Source organism: Topomyia yanbarensis, chromosome 3 (genome assembly GCF_030247195.1).
Source record: "Topomyia yanbarensis strain Yona2022 chromosome 3, ASM3024719v1, whole genome shotgun sequence".
NCBI classification, from domain to species: domain Eukaryota; kingdom Metazoa; phylum Arthropoda; class Insecta; order Diptera; family Culicidae; genus Topomyia; species Topomyia yanbarensis.
Window position 1 is genome coordinate 311,544,215 of NC_080672.1, and position 15,117 is coordinate 311,559,331.

Below are 15,117 nucleotides of genomic sequence, written 5' to 3' on the forward strand. Positions count from 1 at the left end.
TTTTTTCTTCAAGCTGATTAATATTGGGTTGGGAGGATTTTAACCCCCAAAACATACCACTGGTTCCATAAAACTAAAAAATGCAGCAAAAAATTATTGAAATATCATATGAAATTTACTATCGAAATCAATAACCCTCATTGACATGTCACGTACAATCTTGTAACAAAACCGAATAATTCGGGCGTATGTGATTGTTCTAATGACTTTAATCAAAAGCATCTTTCAAAAGGTTATGGGATTTGAAAATTAAGTAAAAAACAACATGGAAAATAACTATGTTTTCTGATTGATTTTGAAATGATTTAGTTGTGTGTTCAGTGATTAATACCTTCTCGGAAAATCAACCCAAGTAACTGCTAGAAATCCTTTTATTAATTGCAAATGATTGTCGCTTGCAAATAATGCAAAAGATTTTTGTTTTGGGTGTGGAGTTCAAAAAAACTAATTTGCAGAAACAAGTTTTGAAAAATTAGTTGAAAATTTATTTTAAAAAATGTAATGTGAGTTTTCGAAAAAGGCAGAAAGGTAGAATCCAAAAGCGTTGTTTATCTTTACAATACATTGCCTCTGGTAGAATCCTTCTTGGTTGGGACTCGAACTTACATTATGAGATCAGCCTGTAAAACTCAGCAATTAAGCCATCCAAAAATAGATAAGTGTGTTATCACAAAAATATACATAGGTATTAATCCTACTTAATCTTTCTAACCAGTGCTGGTATAGTAATCAGAAGGCATGTCGAAAATTAATTAAACAATTTTCGACATACTGATTACTATACCAGTAACACTAGTTGGCTAGATCCAACCAATATTTCTCAAATTCAAATTTATTAGTTTGTTTTCTTAAATGCGAAACATGAAAAATAATTATCACATTTTGTTAGAACTAGAATTAAGGTCGATTGTTCCAGTTATAAATCTAGTTAAATCCCGATTTAAATCTTTATTTAAAATTTTGCTAATTCATAGTAGATCACGACTGAAAAAGGAAAATTTTGTAACTTTTTTTGAATCAGCCTGCAATGGGTTCTGAAAATAACAATTATATTTGCAAACATAAAATGTGTACTTTTTCAAGTGCAGTTTCTCCGAATTTAGTTTTAGTGAATCAAAATTTCCCAATAGTTGTCCTGCAACGTCATTTAAGAAGTCACCGGACCAATTCTGATTGGGATAGTGCTAAATATTTATCCAAACAGTGATCAATGGTCGGTTGCATGATTAATATCGATCGTGTCTCTTTTTCTGTGAATGCCGATATGTAGCCACGTTTTTAGGTCGTTACTGGGCACTTGGCAGTGGGATCGATCTTTCGACTTTAAATTTATTATCAAACGGCGTTTTCAGATCAGTCAAGCCGTGTGTCGTGTTCAGTGCAGTTGCCAAGTATCTCTTTCGAGAGATACTAATACTATCCGAAACTGAACATTTCCGAAATCGTGATTTTACAAGTTTATATTTTGCAAGTACCACCTCTCTGACGAAATGTTTGTACTGTTAATATCGGTGAGTCAATATTGGTAATTTTGTACCAGCGCTACATCAGTGTAGTATTATACAAATATAAACTTATTATACCGAAGGAAGAGTGAGTGTAAGTAGTGCTGCAACTGGTGTAGTGCTACATCAAAAACTAAAACGTCACAAGAATAAAAAAAAAATAAAATGAAAGTATGTATTTTTATTTTTCAACAGTTTTTAACTTTTGCAACGAAATGTCAAAGTGCTCCAGTCACCACCGATTTCAACAAAACTTCGCTTGCGAACATTGAAACTTTTTTCGAAAATGCTTTCGGTGACCTAGCTGGAGCGTTAATAACAAATCGAGATCAAAACTCCACGCAACACTATCAATCGTCGGACGGTAGCATTCATGCCGATGTTCAACCATTGCATTTTTCTCCGTTGGAATCGATCACCTTCAGTCCTAATCATCATCAATTAACCATTCAGAATAAGACTGTACTGTTCCACAATGGCAGTGCCGAAGTAGAACTAGTAAAGGTCAGCTTTGCTACCACAGTATCCAGTCACAATGTTTCCGAAATAAATACTACCGCAAAGCCAATACCGACAACAACCGCCGCTTTCGCGAGTGGCGCCCATGAAGTAAAAAACACTACTAGTGTAGTAACGACGGCTCTTACTGTTAATAGTAGAATGAACAATAGTACCAGTAGTAGTACTGTTCCAGTTGAAATAGTAACTCCTGAGAGTAATCCAGCTACAAGGGAAATAACTACAACGACAGCTGTAAACATAAAAACTACAGTGCCAGACAATTCTTTAGAAGATGAAATAAAGGAACAAATTAAAGAGATAGAGGCCAACCCAGTTATTCTCTCAGTCATCGTTTAATATTAATCGTAAAAATGCAGTTAATAAATTATTTGTATGTACAAATATGTCTCAATCACGAATCACATGGTCCGTCAATTTGAAAACTTGCAGAGATTAGAAACAACATTTATTACTTTCACTTTTGCTATTTGGGGACCAACAAATACTCGCCACCGCGTCAAAAATTAACACAATTTTCTTGTGACCCCCCACTTCTACCATCCTCCTTGAAATTAATGTCGCAAATAATTTTTGTAGAGGAAGATGGGGTAAAACGCACCACCGGCGCAAAATGCACCCCTTGCTTATATGGAAAACTTCTGAAAATTTCTAAAGAAGGGTAACACCAGTTAGACGTCTACCATAGTACACATACTTTGTCAAAGTTTGAAAACCGTACATTGATAGCAGCCCGAGAAATTAACAAAAGTCAATAACGTGCTCTTCTCATGTAATTATCGTGGCTCATGCAACAAGGATAGGATTTTCAGCTCTTATAAATGCAATTTTTACTATTATATTAGTGCATTCCAGTTCTATTTATACCTTTGTTCATTATTCTGTCGCACTATATATGAAAAGTCTTCTAAATAATTCACTTTTTGCTAAATTTATATCTCTGCTCCATCCTCTTCTTTGATTACGCTGATTTTTTAATCGAAAACAGAAAAATTGTTCTGAAAACCTACTAATTGCATAACATAAGGCTATTTAATGGCACACTTTTGAGGTGCGTTTTACCCCATCTTTCCCTATTGGCTTTTTTCGGTAAATGCCTCGTAACGTTTTAGCTTACTCAACTTCCCCCAATATGTCACAATTTTCCATACACCTCCTCCTTATGATGCATTGTCGTTTTCGGTTTTAATTTCGCAATGGTCATCTTGGCCACTGTGACGCACTCGTAATGGCACACAGGTACTGCGTCATAACGTCCCAAAACTGGGAGCGTAATAACGTCCGGGACATTATGCCGTACAAGAGTGTGTCGTAAGATCCGAGAGCAAAAATATGGCAAAATGTCTGGGATCTTATGACTCAACCTTGTACGTCATAATTTTCTGGGTATTGTGACGCACCACCTTTCGGACATTATGACCTCGGACTTTATGACACGGAGACATACAGTCGTGATTCGCTAGTTGGGCCACAGCCTCTGTCTAACTAATAGGGTTTCCATCCATTCGGGTTTGACCCGGAGAATCCGATTTTTGGGGGCGATCCCTGGGCCTCCGGGTTTCAGCTCAATTACTCCGGGTCTAGTGAGACGACACATTTTTAAACTTTTATAGTACTGAATGTATTTGTTTCAAACGAGTTCTTCTGGTGTTATGCTGCCTGATTCTGCAGCGGTCCTTATGCCCATGAGTTGATAGTGATTTCAAAATCCAATAACACGGCATACCTTACGGGTATTCAATAAAAAATGATTCAATACCTTTCTGTTATTAAAGTAAAGAGCGTAATTTTTTTTCCAAGAGAATTGCTTTCTGGACTCCCTAGAAATGGTTGGCATGTTTCTCTTCGCTCGGGTGCTGTCAGTTCAATCGAAGATGGCATCGAAACAGCAAGCACTCCGCGAGCGTGTCGTACGGTTTTACGAAACGCATGGTCATTGTGGAAAAAAGTTTACAGTAGACCACTTTCAAGACGAAAACGTGCCCGTGAGTACAGTTTACCGGATCCTGGCATCCCAGAGCGTGGAGCGGAAGGCCCGTAGCGGCCATCTGGCGAAGATAATGACGAAGAAGAAAGAAGCGTTGAAAAAGCTGTTCGACAACAGTTGCGAGCCGCCAGCCGAAAATATCACTGATCCCATACCTTGATTCACCGATCCCTCAAGATGGAGGACACCAACTGTCGGGTGAAGACTCGGTCCCCCGAGTACACGGGCGATTAGATAGCGATCGACGAAAGTTACTTTTCGCTTTCGAAAACCAGCATTCCAGGAAATGACAGTTACTATTCCAGCGACAAGTCGGCCACACCCCCCGAAGTAAAATATAAGTTTAAGATAAATCTGGAAAAAAGTTATGCTGTACATCGCCATATCGGATGGAGGGATCTCAAAGCCGTGGTTCAAGCCGAGCGGTCTGGCCATCAAACAACAAGTGTCTTGAGAAAACTCTTCTGCCGTTCTTAAAGATGCATCATGCGGATGGGAAGTACATCTTGTGGCCAAACAAAAAAAACCGTGCAAAAAAACCGCGTTAATTGCGAAATCCGTGTAAAAAAAACCGCGTTAATTGCGAAATCCGTGTAAAAAAAAACCGCGTTAATTGCGAAATCCGTGTAAAAAAACCGTGTTAATTCAGAAAACCGTGCAAAAAAAAAACCGCGTTAATTCCGAAAATCGTGCAAAAAAACCGCGTTACATTCAATGCAAAAGACTTAGACGATTTTAGGAAAAGGGATGATTTCGGAGTTTTATCAAAAATGTTCTAAGTCCTTTTGAAGGCAATAGACTTAGACGATTTTTGAACAGGTTTTTTTGCACGGATTATGCAAGTAGCACGGTTTTTGCTTTTTCCAATTCGTTAGGTATTTGGAAAAGTGGAAACGTCGGATCTTGAGGTTTCCTTTTGTACCGCACTTTAACAATATGGTTGTTTTCGGTACAGTGTTAACGAGTAGGCACCAAATATCGATGCCTGAAACCATTTGGAATACCAAGATGACGACTTCCGGTCTAACAGAATTTTCAATAACCCAATCAGTATGCATATTTTCCGAGCGGGCCTAATGAGCGCATGATAGAGATCAATGTCTGAGGCCATTTTGAAATACAACATTGAGACTATCGGCTTAGCGATATTCTGTATAACTCACAACATGGAGTGTTTTGGAACTGGATTGACAAATATGCAGTTGCCAGAGGTCTGACGTCATTGTAACACCCAAGATGGTTCTGATTATTTAGTATAAATATCCAGCGTAAAACAAAAAGATACATTTATTTTTGTATATTTTGCATTTATAAGATAAGAAAAATGTGCTCATGAATGGATTTACTCGAATTTGAGTTGGTTCGTCTGCTAGAGCTCATCGAGCGAATCTTCATGCGAGACTCAAAGTCGAATCAAAAAGCTGACATAATCAAGGGGAAATAATAAAATCAGGACTTCGCTGTATTATTAAGGGGGGCGTCTGGTGTAAAGTGCTCAGACCGAAAGTTATTTTGTTTTACGATTTTGAAGGCAAGGAAACAATGCATCTTTTATGTAATGTTAAGCTTTAAATTTGTACGTTTATTCTGTACAAAAAAAAAATTTGCACGGCATTATTCTGCGCGGCGTGTGACGTGAGACGACGAAACTCACCTCACTTTACGTGACTTTTCTCACCCGATTCTGAGAGTCGACTCGGGTGAGGTAAGATTCCTCATTGCGGTTAAATGGGAGTCTCACGTCACCCGAAGTGACTCTTCAGAATTGGGTGAAGTCACGTAGAGTGAGGTGAGATTAGTCGTCTCACGTCACGAGCCGCGCAGAATAGGGTCGGCAGCCATGCAGAGCCACACATACGAGCGTTCCAAGAGTAGACGTCCAACCATTTCCACGTCGAGGAGCGCCGCGGCTAACACGATGACTCTTGATAAAATTGTTTGACACAGGAAATTAAGTAAAAATTGTAAAGCTTAGACTTGTAGTTACTCGATGAACCCAAAAAAAGTTCGAGTTTAGGAAAATGGCTTCATGTATACCGAAAAATCTCATATTTTTCTGTAAAATTCGTGCACTTTTCTTCAAAATAATAGAGAGAACAATTTTTTCATTCTGTTTTCTGTGGTTCACCGACAGGCTACACATATTGTGCATTTTCATAAAAAAATCAAGTCAATTCTTTGATTAGTTTTTGAGTTATCGTGTTCACCAATTTGAAAAACGCGGTTTCGAAAAAACGCTATTAAAGGATACTCCATATCAAATTGCATCACGGAAAAAATGACGTGGAAAACAATCCATTTGTTATTTTCTCTTAAAAATTTGGGTGGAAGTGGTTTAAAGTGTATTGTTCACACTGTATTTTTATCGCTGTCAGTCTTAAGAAAATTTTTTGCCGATAGATTGAAATCTGCGTGTGTCACAGCAAATACGCGCGAGGAATGCATGGCTGTTTAAAACAAAAGAAGTTCAGCGTGGTCACCGAGATTGCGGGAGACTATTCTAGAGGCTCAATACTAACAATTAAGCGGATAAAAAAGAAGTCGATTTTTTTGCCCACTACACCAGACGCCCCCTTAAGATGAATGAGATGTACACTAAAGCAGAGATGATGCTTATAGAGATGCGCGAAGACTGAAGCTGAAAGTTCCAATCGAACCCAAAACAACGGTTCCAAACTAGCAATGTAAACAAATATGGCGGATTTAGAAAGTAATGCGTGGGGAGTATCGAGATTGAAATGAAAAGAAATGCATGTCTGCATCCTGCATCCTCGATACATTTTTTCTAGTGCAACGAAAAACATGTAGACAGGCTCAGTAACGTAAATCAATGCGTTTCCAAGTTACATGATTGAGTATTGTGGGAAATATTTCAAAAAAAGAATTCGCCAAGCATTCGTTAAAACTACAAGTCCCTCGCTGTTTACACAATATTCCTGGTTGCCAAAACTAGCAGACAAATAATTTGTAAAACCGTGCAGCCAAATTTACTGTTTTTCTCGCCGCGTGTCTTTATATTTAAAACATCGTCTTGGTACTAAAATAGAAGTCACCATCTTAGATGAAAACATGACTTCCGGAATTGACATCCGGTATCTATTCATTAACGCTATTACAAAAATTCTCACATTGTTGTGGTAATTGAAATTTTTACTAAACCGAAGTAGCCATTTTGATTTTCGAAATGGTCTCAGACATTGATATTTGGCACCTACTCGTCAATCCCGTTCCAAAAATACTCATATTGATTGGGCTTTGGAGAATTCCACAGAACCGGAAGTCGCCATCTTGAATTTCAATATGGAACCAGACATCGATATCTAGCGTCTATTCGTCAATCTGTGATCTAAACAGAATGGTTTTAAACCCGAGCAAATGCTCAATCGTTACGTTCACGCGGAAACGCCAACCGACTCAGTTTAACTACCATTTCTTCGGCTCGAGCATTCCAAGACACTCTCACATCAAAGATCTCGGAGTCATCATGGATTCGGCATTAACATTCAAACCACATACGTCATACATCGTGGACACTGAACCGGAAGTTGCCATCTTGGTTTTCAAAATGGCCTTAAACATCGATATCTGACGGCCACTCATCAATCCCGTTCCAAAAATACCCATATTAATGGGGTTTCAGAGACTTCCACTGGACCGGAAGTCGCCATCTTGGTTTCCAAAATGGCCTTAAACATCGATATCTGACGTCCACTCATCAATCCCGTTCCAAAAATACCCATATTTATGGGGTTTCAGAGAATTCCACTGAACCGGAAGTCGTCATCTTGGTTTTCAAAATGGCCTTAAACATCGATATCTGACGTCCACTCATCAATCCCGTTCCAAAAATAGCCATATTGATGGGGTTTCAGAGAATTCCACTGAACCGGAAGTCGCCATCTTGGTTTTCAAAATGGCCTTAAACATATCTGACGTCCACTCATCAATCCCGTTCCAAAAATACCCATATTTATGGGGTTTCAGAGAATTCCACTGAACCGGAAGTCGCCATCTTGGTTTTCAAAATGGCCTTAAACATCGATATCTGACGTCCACTCATCAATCCCGTTCCAAAAATAGCCATATTGATGGGGTTTCAGAGAATTCCACTGACCCGGATGTCGCCATCTTGGTTTTCTAAATGGCCTCAGACATGAACATTTGGCATCTACTCGTTAATGCTGTTCCAAAAGCAATCACTTCCACTTTTCCAAAAATCTTGGAAATTCTTTGCCTTCAAAATGGAAAAGCAGAAACCGTGTAAATTTCAAAATCCGTGCAAAAAAAACTTGGTCAAAAACCGACTAAGTCTTTTGCCTTCATAAGGATTTTTGCTAAAACCGTGTTAATTGTGAAATCCGCGCAAAAAAAAAATTGATCAAAAATCGTTTTTTGCCTCCAAAAGGACTTAGGTAGAACATTTTTGCGAAACCCGTGCAAAAAATTTGTTGAGAAATCGTCTAAGTCTTTTGCCTTTAAAAGGACTTAGAATATTTTTGCGAAAAACCGTGTTAATTGCGAAAACCGTGCAAAAAAAAACCGTGCTAATTGCGAAAACCGTGTAAAAAAAAACCTTAGTGTAGGGAGTGGGCGTAGCGTATTGGTAAATCGATTGCCTTGTACGCAGCGCACCTGGGTTCGAGTCCCGACCCCGCACATAGGGTTAGAAATTTTTCCTAAGAGATTTTTCTAACCCGAAGAGGCGAATGACCTTAAGGTTAAAACCTCTATAATTAAAATTAAAAAAAAAAAGACCTTAGTGTATTTGAATATAAGGATATTTGGAATCGCTGAACACAAATTTGAGGTGAGATTTGAAAAATTTTAAATTTCGGATCCAACATGGCGGCCAAAAAGTGATCTTGAAAAATGTTCATGAAATTTTGATCAAAACAAGTGTTTTCAACAAGAATGAACAAAATTTTAAAATTTGTTTCGAAGAATTCAAATGATCAAATAATGTTCATGTCCATGACAGAACAGAACGTTTTGAGGCATCGCAAACATCAGACGTCTATTCACTTAAAACAGTGACTCACATGGGGACTTGATGGTACTCGGTAGGTTGCGCAGGAATGCTCGATCGCCAAGTTGAAGGCTTCTCCTGGTGCAGGGGAGCGAGTAAATTTCACGTTGGAATCACACGATTTGCACATCAGAAATTCACTTAGACAGTTAAACAACTTCTATGATAGCTTCCATGTCCTTGGCTGTTTTTTCAGTTTTTTCGCTGACGTGCCGACGAACTCCGTTCCAGCAGTAAATTGATTTCCCTTGAGCCGATCTTATTTCTTCCACGAACGACGCCCAATACCAATACCGTGACCATATTTGTGTGGTCCTCTCATTTTTCTTCGAAAACCCTACTCTGCTTTCATGAGATCATACTGTTTGGGCCATAATGGCAACTTGTAAACACAACAATAAACACTACTGCCACCTATAGAATTAATGTGAACGACCAGAGTTACCTTCGGTCGGTATAGTAACTTGTTTTAGAGCGTGCGGCGAACTTGTTTCTGAGCGCCCGTCAACGCTCAGAACATAGGTCCGTTCTAAGTCGGGGTAGCGACGTAACTAATTCAAAGACCAAAAATAAATTTTACCAACATATTCTAAACACTTTCATAAAATAAAATAAAAATCGATTTTTCGAAAAAAAAAAAAAAAAAAGTTTAGAGAACCCCATAATTTTTTATTTGAGTCGTGAACCAATGTGAAAAATTAGAATATCATTGTACAGTACAAAGCTGTTTATTTGGAACATAACTCGTACTTATCAAAATGAGTGAGTATGTTCATTGCTACTCTATTCCGCAAAGAATGTCTGCAGCTGGTTACTTTCAAATATACCTAGTTTACCGTTTAACCGAGCTGCAGTGATTTTTTTCATTGGTGTTGAAATCATCCTAGTTCATTCTATATAATTTTTATCAAAACATTACGTGCCAGTCTTGAAACCAGAATACTGGAATTACAAAATATTGTAAAATCAAAAACGTTAGAAATTTTAACTAACTTTTGTTCCGAGTGGCATCACACCTTATACTACAATGCGACACATTATGATTTTTCGAACAGATGTAGGTCGACCGAATCCGACTTCCGTTTGATGATACTATCAATTATTGAGCAAGCAAACCATATTCGATCGCAAAAGCAGTGACATGTTCATTCCAATAGGCATAGGCAGTTCTTGCTTAGGAGGCTTCTTTCTTGGAAAAAGCTCTAATCATAAAAATTGTAAACAGTAGTATTTATTATAATCTAAATGAATACAATCTAAAAATATTCTTCAAGCAGCTTCAGTCAGTTCACCTCCAGGGACCAGCTAGCAAATAAAATGAGGAACATGTAACGTACCGCCGTAAACAAACAAGAAAAACGAGTAAAACACTCACCATGGTTATGTTGTTGCCATTCAACAGAATCTGATCCAACTTGGTAATCCGCCGGCCTTCCGGTGTATTTTCGTATTCTGTCACATCTTCAAGGAGCATATTAACAAAGTCATCAAATCCCAGCAAAGTTCCGACAATTTCCTTGTCATTCTTCATTATGATATGTATTCTAGAGCCGATGCATTTGTCAACCAATTCTACGTAAATGGAAGTTAACACCAATCGGCATCTGTAGAAACAATATTTCCAATGATTTTACAAAAAAAAACTTACCAAGAGGGAGTAAAGTTGATTGATTAGAGACTGTTGACTGGGCCATCTTCAATCAATATAGAATAGTGCAAGATTAACTATAAACGAGTAATGATCGTGCGAGCTCAGAATAATTATTATTCTGTGATGCTATGTTGGGTTTGTTCTGTTTTCGGTAAATAATTATGCTACATGCTCGTTTGTTTTGACATTTTACCCGCCGCTATAGATGTTTTGATGCTTTGCTACTACTTTACCGACAAAATCATAGCATGCAATATAGGGTGATCAGTTTATTTCCGGAACAAGATAAAATTTATGCTGCACTGCGCAGTGCGCACAGAGGAGTAACTAGAACAAATTCTTGGCCAACATAAAAAAAAAATAATTTCGATTTTTTATTAAGTTATATTTATTTTAGATACCTAAAAGCATACTGCATATTGTGGCAAAATAAAGAGCTTGCCAAAAATTGCTAAAGATTTTTTGCATGGATGCAAAATGGTGATATTTTAAGGGGTTTTTAATCATTTTTTATTATATATCCAGCAAAATCGCTTTCAAATGAAGACGACTGTAATAAATAAGACAATATTATAACGAACGTAATTGAATACAACTATTTGTGTAATCTCAGCTTAAAAATAACCGAAAATAGTAGTGTTTCTGTGTATTGGACCAGCTTTAGAAACACTCTTTTTAAACATTTTATTCCAAATTTGAATGATAAAAAAGTTACATTATACGGCAAGATCCGGCAAAGTTGCTGAAACAACATTACAAAACAAGATTCCGGCTATCCGAAAAACATTCAATCTCTTTCGATCTACAAATTCCAAGCGATTTGAAAATATTGATATTTACACTAATTTGAGATACGCCAAAATTGTGTAGGGCCAAATACTATGTTTGGCAAAATGTATATTTATGAATATGTGTACAGGTTCCCCTTTTCTTCTCCCTTTTCCACTGACCAACTGTTCATGCATCGGGAAAAACAAATGTATTCACAAAGATTACCTCAAAAATACTAATATTCGGAAGGATCTAGAAAAATGACCTCTGCACTGGTAGGTGGATAGATGCCAAATTGTCCCAAAAACTAGTTATTTTCTATTTTTAGTTCATATTAAGGCATAATAACAGCAATAGCCGCAATAAATAGTTTTGGCCAGGATTCGACCCCAGTTACTCCTCTGTGGTGCGGTTAGAATTCAGCGTTAACATTAGTTTATTCATTAGTTCTATTGCTTGTGGCACTTTAAAGAGCTACAAGCAATAAAACTACTGAATAGTGTATTGAGATATCTGTTGAAATACCCACACTGAAATCTCGCAATTTTATACTGACCCCCCCGCCCCCCCCCCTACTTAAGCCCAGAAGCGGTTTGTTTTCCTCCCAATTCGCCGTGTAAACGATTTGTTTTCCTCTCAATTCAAACTTCCGCACGAGTGCGAATGTGCGCAAGTAAGATATATGAGTAAACATTGTTTTCCGTGCAGGGTACTGAACCGTCGGATTGGAATTAGGAAAAATAAGGTGTGTTGTGGGTAAATAAGTATGATAACCGTAAAATAAATGAATGCATGAATGGGAACATTCAAAAACTACGTAAAGCAAAATCATGTAACAAATTGTCACAAATTTATTCACAGTCCTTCTCTAGCACGTTACAAATTCTTTAAAAAGAATTTTTATTCAGCAAAAACTAATGAGACTAGGATAACAAAGAGACGCCATCTTAATTCAGTGAAAACAATTCAACTAGCAACCAAGCTACTGGTCACAGGCAACACTGCAAATGTGCAAGGCTCACCAAACTTGTTTGTTGTTATTCCGTTTGTTTCTTCTAACCAATATAAAAATCCGATGCGACTGTAACTATGTTTTAGCTGCTGAGTTCCTCGACCAGCTAAAACATAGTTATATCCGCAGAAATCGTATTTTTCAGCAACAAAATTATATTAGGCCAAAATTTATTATTTGCATCATTTGGTATTCGTTACCCTCATGCTTAATTTCGTGCTCCCATAAACCCAAGCCCTTTTCTCTTTAGCTTTTCCAAACACGATGGTATTGTAACAAATTTGGTTTGAGGATATAATTTTTATCTTTAAAATCTTTAGTAATTTTCATGAATTGCATAACAATACTTCCTTAAAAACAATGCCACATAATGCTAAACATTTACGATTGACAACTCTCTTGTTCGTTTGGAATGACATTGACAGTAAAATTGGAATCCCAAATGGAACATGGCGTCTCTTTGTTATTCTAGTCTCTTTAGTAAAAACATGTCATGTAACGTTCTAGCTTAGGGGGATTCCGGTTTTCGGGAGCGATCTCCGGACCTCCGGGTTTTACCTCAATTTCTCCGGGTTTGGTGGGAAGAAGCATAGTTTTAACTTTTTTGAAATTAATTGATTATATGCAAAATATTTTAAAAGTTTAAGTTTACTATTGCTCTGGTTTGGACTAACCCTTCGTTTCAAGGTGCCGAAGAAAATTTCACCAAACATTCCTGATTTCGTTCGCAAACCAATGAAAATCAAAAACAAATCAAATTTACTACAAATTAAGAAAAGTAAAATCTCGCTATATGCTACAATTGAAATTTTGCATCCCATTACGTCGCTCAAAATGGTGTAAAAAGTTTTTTGCTGCAATTTTACTAAATCACCACTGTTGGTGCTTATCGACAGCTGCACCAATGTATGGCGGATTTGTTCTAATTCAACTGGCTAGGTCAATATCAAACGAATTTTTCCGGTGTTGTTGCTACTCCTGCAGCGATCCTTAACTGTTGGCTAAGGACGTGAGTTTTTCCCCTTTGTTGGGATCGTGATAAATATACTACACATATTGCTACCCATATGATGCCGCCTTTGCTCTTCTTTTCCTGTTAGATGTGAAGGAGAGTAATGCTCATTCGATTTATCCAACACAGCGAGAATAGCAGGTGCTTTTGTATTCTGGACACTTAGCCGGGTAAGTAAAATACTACATCTAATTAAACCGACAAAACCGTTCTCAAATGTAAAAAATGTACAGCTTTCTTTTAACGCCATGGATGAGTGGTGCGCAATAAGTTTGGCAAAAACAACACACTCTACAGTGATTGTGAGACAATTTTGAAATGAATGAAAGAGTACATATTTTACTCTATTTAGATCATTAGGTAATAAAAAGCGATAAAGGTGCTCTAAAATGTCGAGTAATCGCTTTGATTTCTGTCTATTTTCACTCATAATCTACCATCACCCAGTTCAGTGAAAATCTCCGGGTCAAAGCCACTCCAGAGGTGGCAACTCTAAGCAGTACACCGTCGCTTAAATCATTCACGGTATATCTAAAACGGCCAGTTAATTCGAAGTTCCCTAACCGGACAATTTTCCAAGATGGCAGATAAACAAGCTGTCGATTTTCTCAAAAAAAGTGGATAAAAAAGGCTTTACATTCCACTGCTAAAAGCCAATATTCGATGTGAGAATTTTCAATATTTTAAAGAAAACGTCGCTGAGCTACAGTTAATACTTCCAAATTTACAAGATCGGATGGATTTCTTTCGCATAAGGCATACCAGGCTGAATTAACAGTGCCAATTTGTTCCCACGAGGTATGACTAAAAGGAAAATATCTTTAGCTAATCTAGCGTACTCACTATGTTCTGTATCATTATTCCATGCCTCTAATATTTCTTGCAGACATTTGCAAACGATATCATTACGGAAAAAAGTTTCTGTCGCTGTACCGAACTGAGTTCGACAAAAAAAATTACCCGCCAGACAGCAGAAAATACTTAAAAGAAGCTATGGTTAAACACTATCTTCAAAAAGGTGAGGTATTCTAACCGGTGCTTTCCTTGGAATCGTTAAAATTATTCAAAACGAGCTGTCTAATGGAGATCCTCTTGTTTGGTACACTAGATCATTCCGCACTAAAGCCGCGGGAGGTTTATTATTTTATTATATTATATGCAAAAGTGACGTAAACGCCGCTTTGATCAAGCTTCATTTTTCATATTTTTGAGTTCTCTACGAAACCCCGCGTCTCTGAAAAATTATGCAAAATGACCTTTAAAAGCGCGAAAAACAAAGGGACGTAAACGCTCTTTTTTACCAAAGTGACGTACCGGTGCAATATACTATGAAACGCGTATTTAAGAAGGCAAAACAGTTTATTCTTAGATTGTTGTATCATATGTAATTTTGTGGAGCTAGATAGTTTCATATATATTGATAGCGGGTGTCTATACGAGTACACTCATATCATTTTTAAACCTTAGCTATTCTTTTCTGATTTTTAAATTTAAAAAAATCTTAAATTCAGTTGTCCTACTAAATGACGTATCTGCAAATATCTCGTTCGCCTCATTGTTAACCGGGACAGCGACCCACACAGCATGATCTGGTACTTTTATAATCCGCTAGAAGCCTGCCATCCCAAATTTCA

At 37.5% G+C, this 15,117-nt stretch overlaps 2 protein-coding genes across 2 annotated transcripts; one reads left to right on the forward strand and one right to left on the reverse strand.

Moving 5' to 3' along the window:
- Positions 1-1,367: 1,367 nt before the first annotated feature.
- LOC131692802 (uncharacterized) lies at positions 1,368-2,377 on the forward strand. The gene is made up of 2 exons (XM_058980090.1): positions 1,368-1,511; positions 1,701-2,377. Exons 1-2 carry the CDS (start codon positions 1,491-1,493, stop codon positions 2,361-2,363), a joined length of 684 nt encoding a protein of 227 aa, XP_058836073.1. The 5' UTR covers positions 1,368-1,490; the 3' UTR covers positions 2,364-2,377.
- A 7,871-nt stretch (positions 2,378-10,248) lies between these two features.
- Positions 10,249-10,870, reverse strand: LOC131691192 (U6 snRNA-associated Sm-like protein LSm5). The gene is made up of 3 exons (XM_058977414.1): positions 10,686-10,870; positions 10,413-10,609; positions 10,249-10,342 (listed from the first exon to the last, which is right to left on the reverse strand). The coding sequence occupies exons 1-3, from the start codon at positions 10,729-10,731 to the stop codon at positions 10,307-10,309; spliced, it is 279 nt and encodes a 92-aa protein (XP_058833397.1). The 5' UTR covers positions 10,732-10,870; the 3' UTR covers positions 10,249-10,306.
- Between the last annotated feature and the right edge of the window lie 4,247 nt (positions 10,871-15,117).

Coding starts and splice junctions, on each gene's coding strand:
- LOC131692802 (XM_058980090.1), top strand. CDS start 1,491: ATGTTTGTACTGTTAATATCG. Junction 1,512..1,700: donor TGTTTGTACTGTTAATATCG/GTGAGTCAATAT, acceptor ATTTTTCAACAG/TTTTTAACTTTTGCAACGAA.
- LOC131691192 (XM_058977414.1), bottom strand. CDS start 10,731: ATGGCCCAGTCAACAGTCTCTAATCAATCAACTTTACTCCCTCTTG. Junction 10,610..10,685: donor ATCAACTTTACTCCCTCTTG/GTAAGTTTTTTT, acceptor CCATTTACGTAG/AATTGGTTGACAAATGCATC. Junction 10,343..10,412: donor ATGGCAACAACATAACCATG/GTGAGTGTTTTA, acceptor TTTATTTGCTAG/CTGGTCCCTGGAGGTGAACT.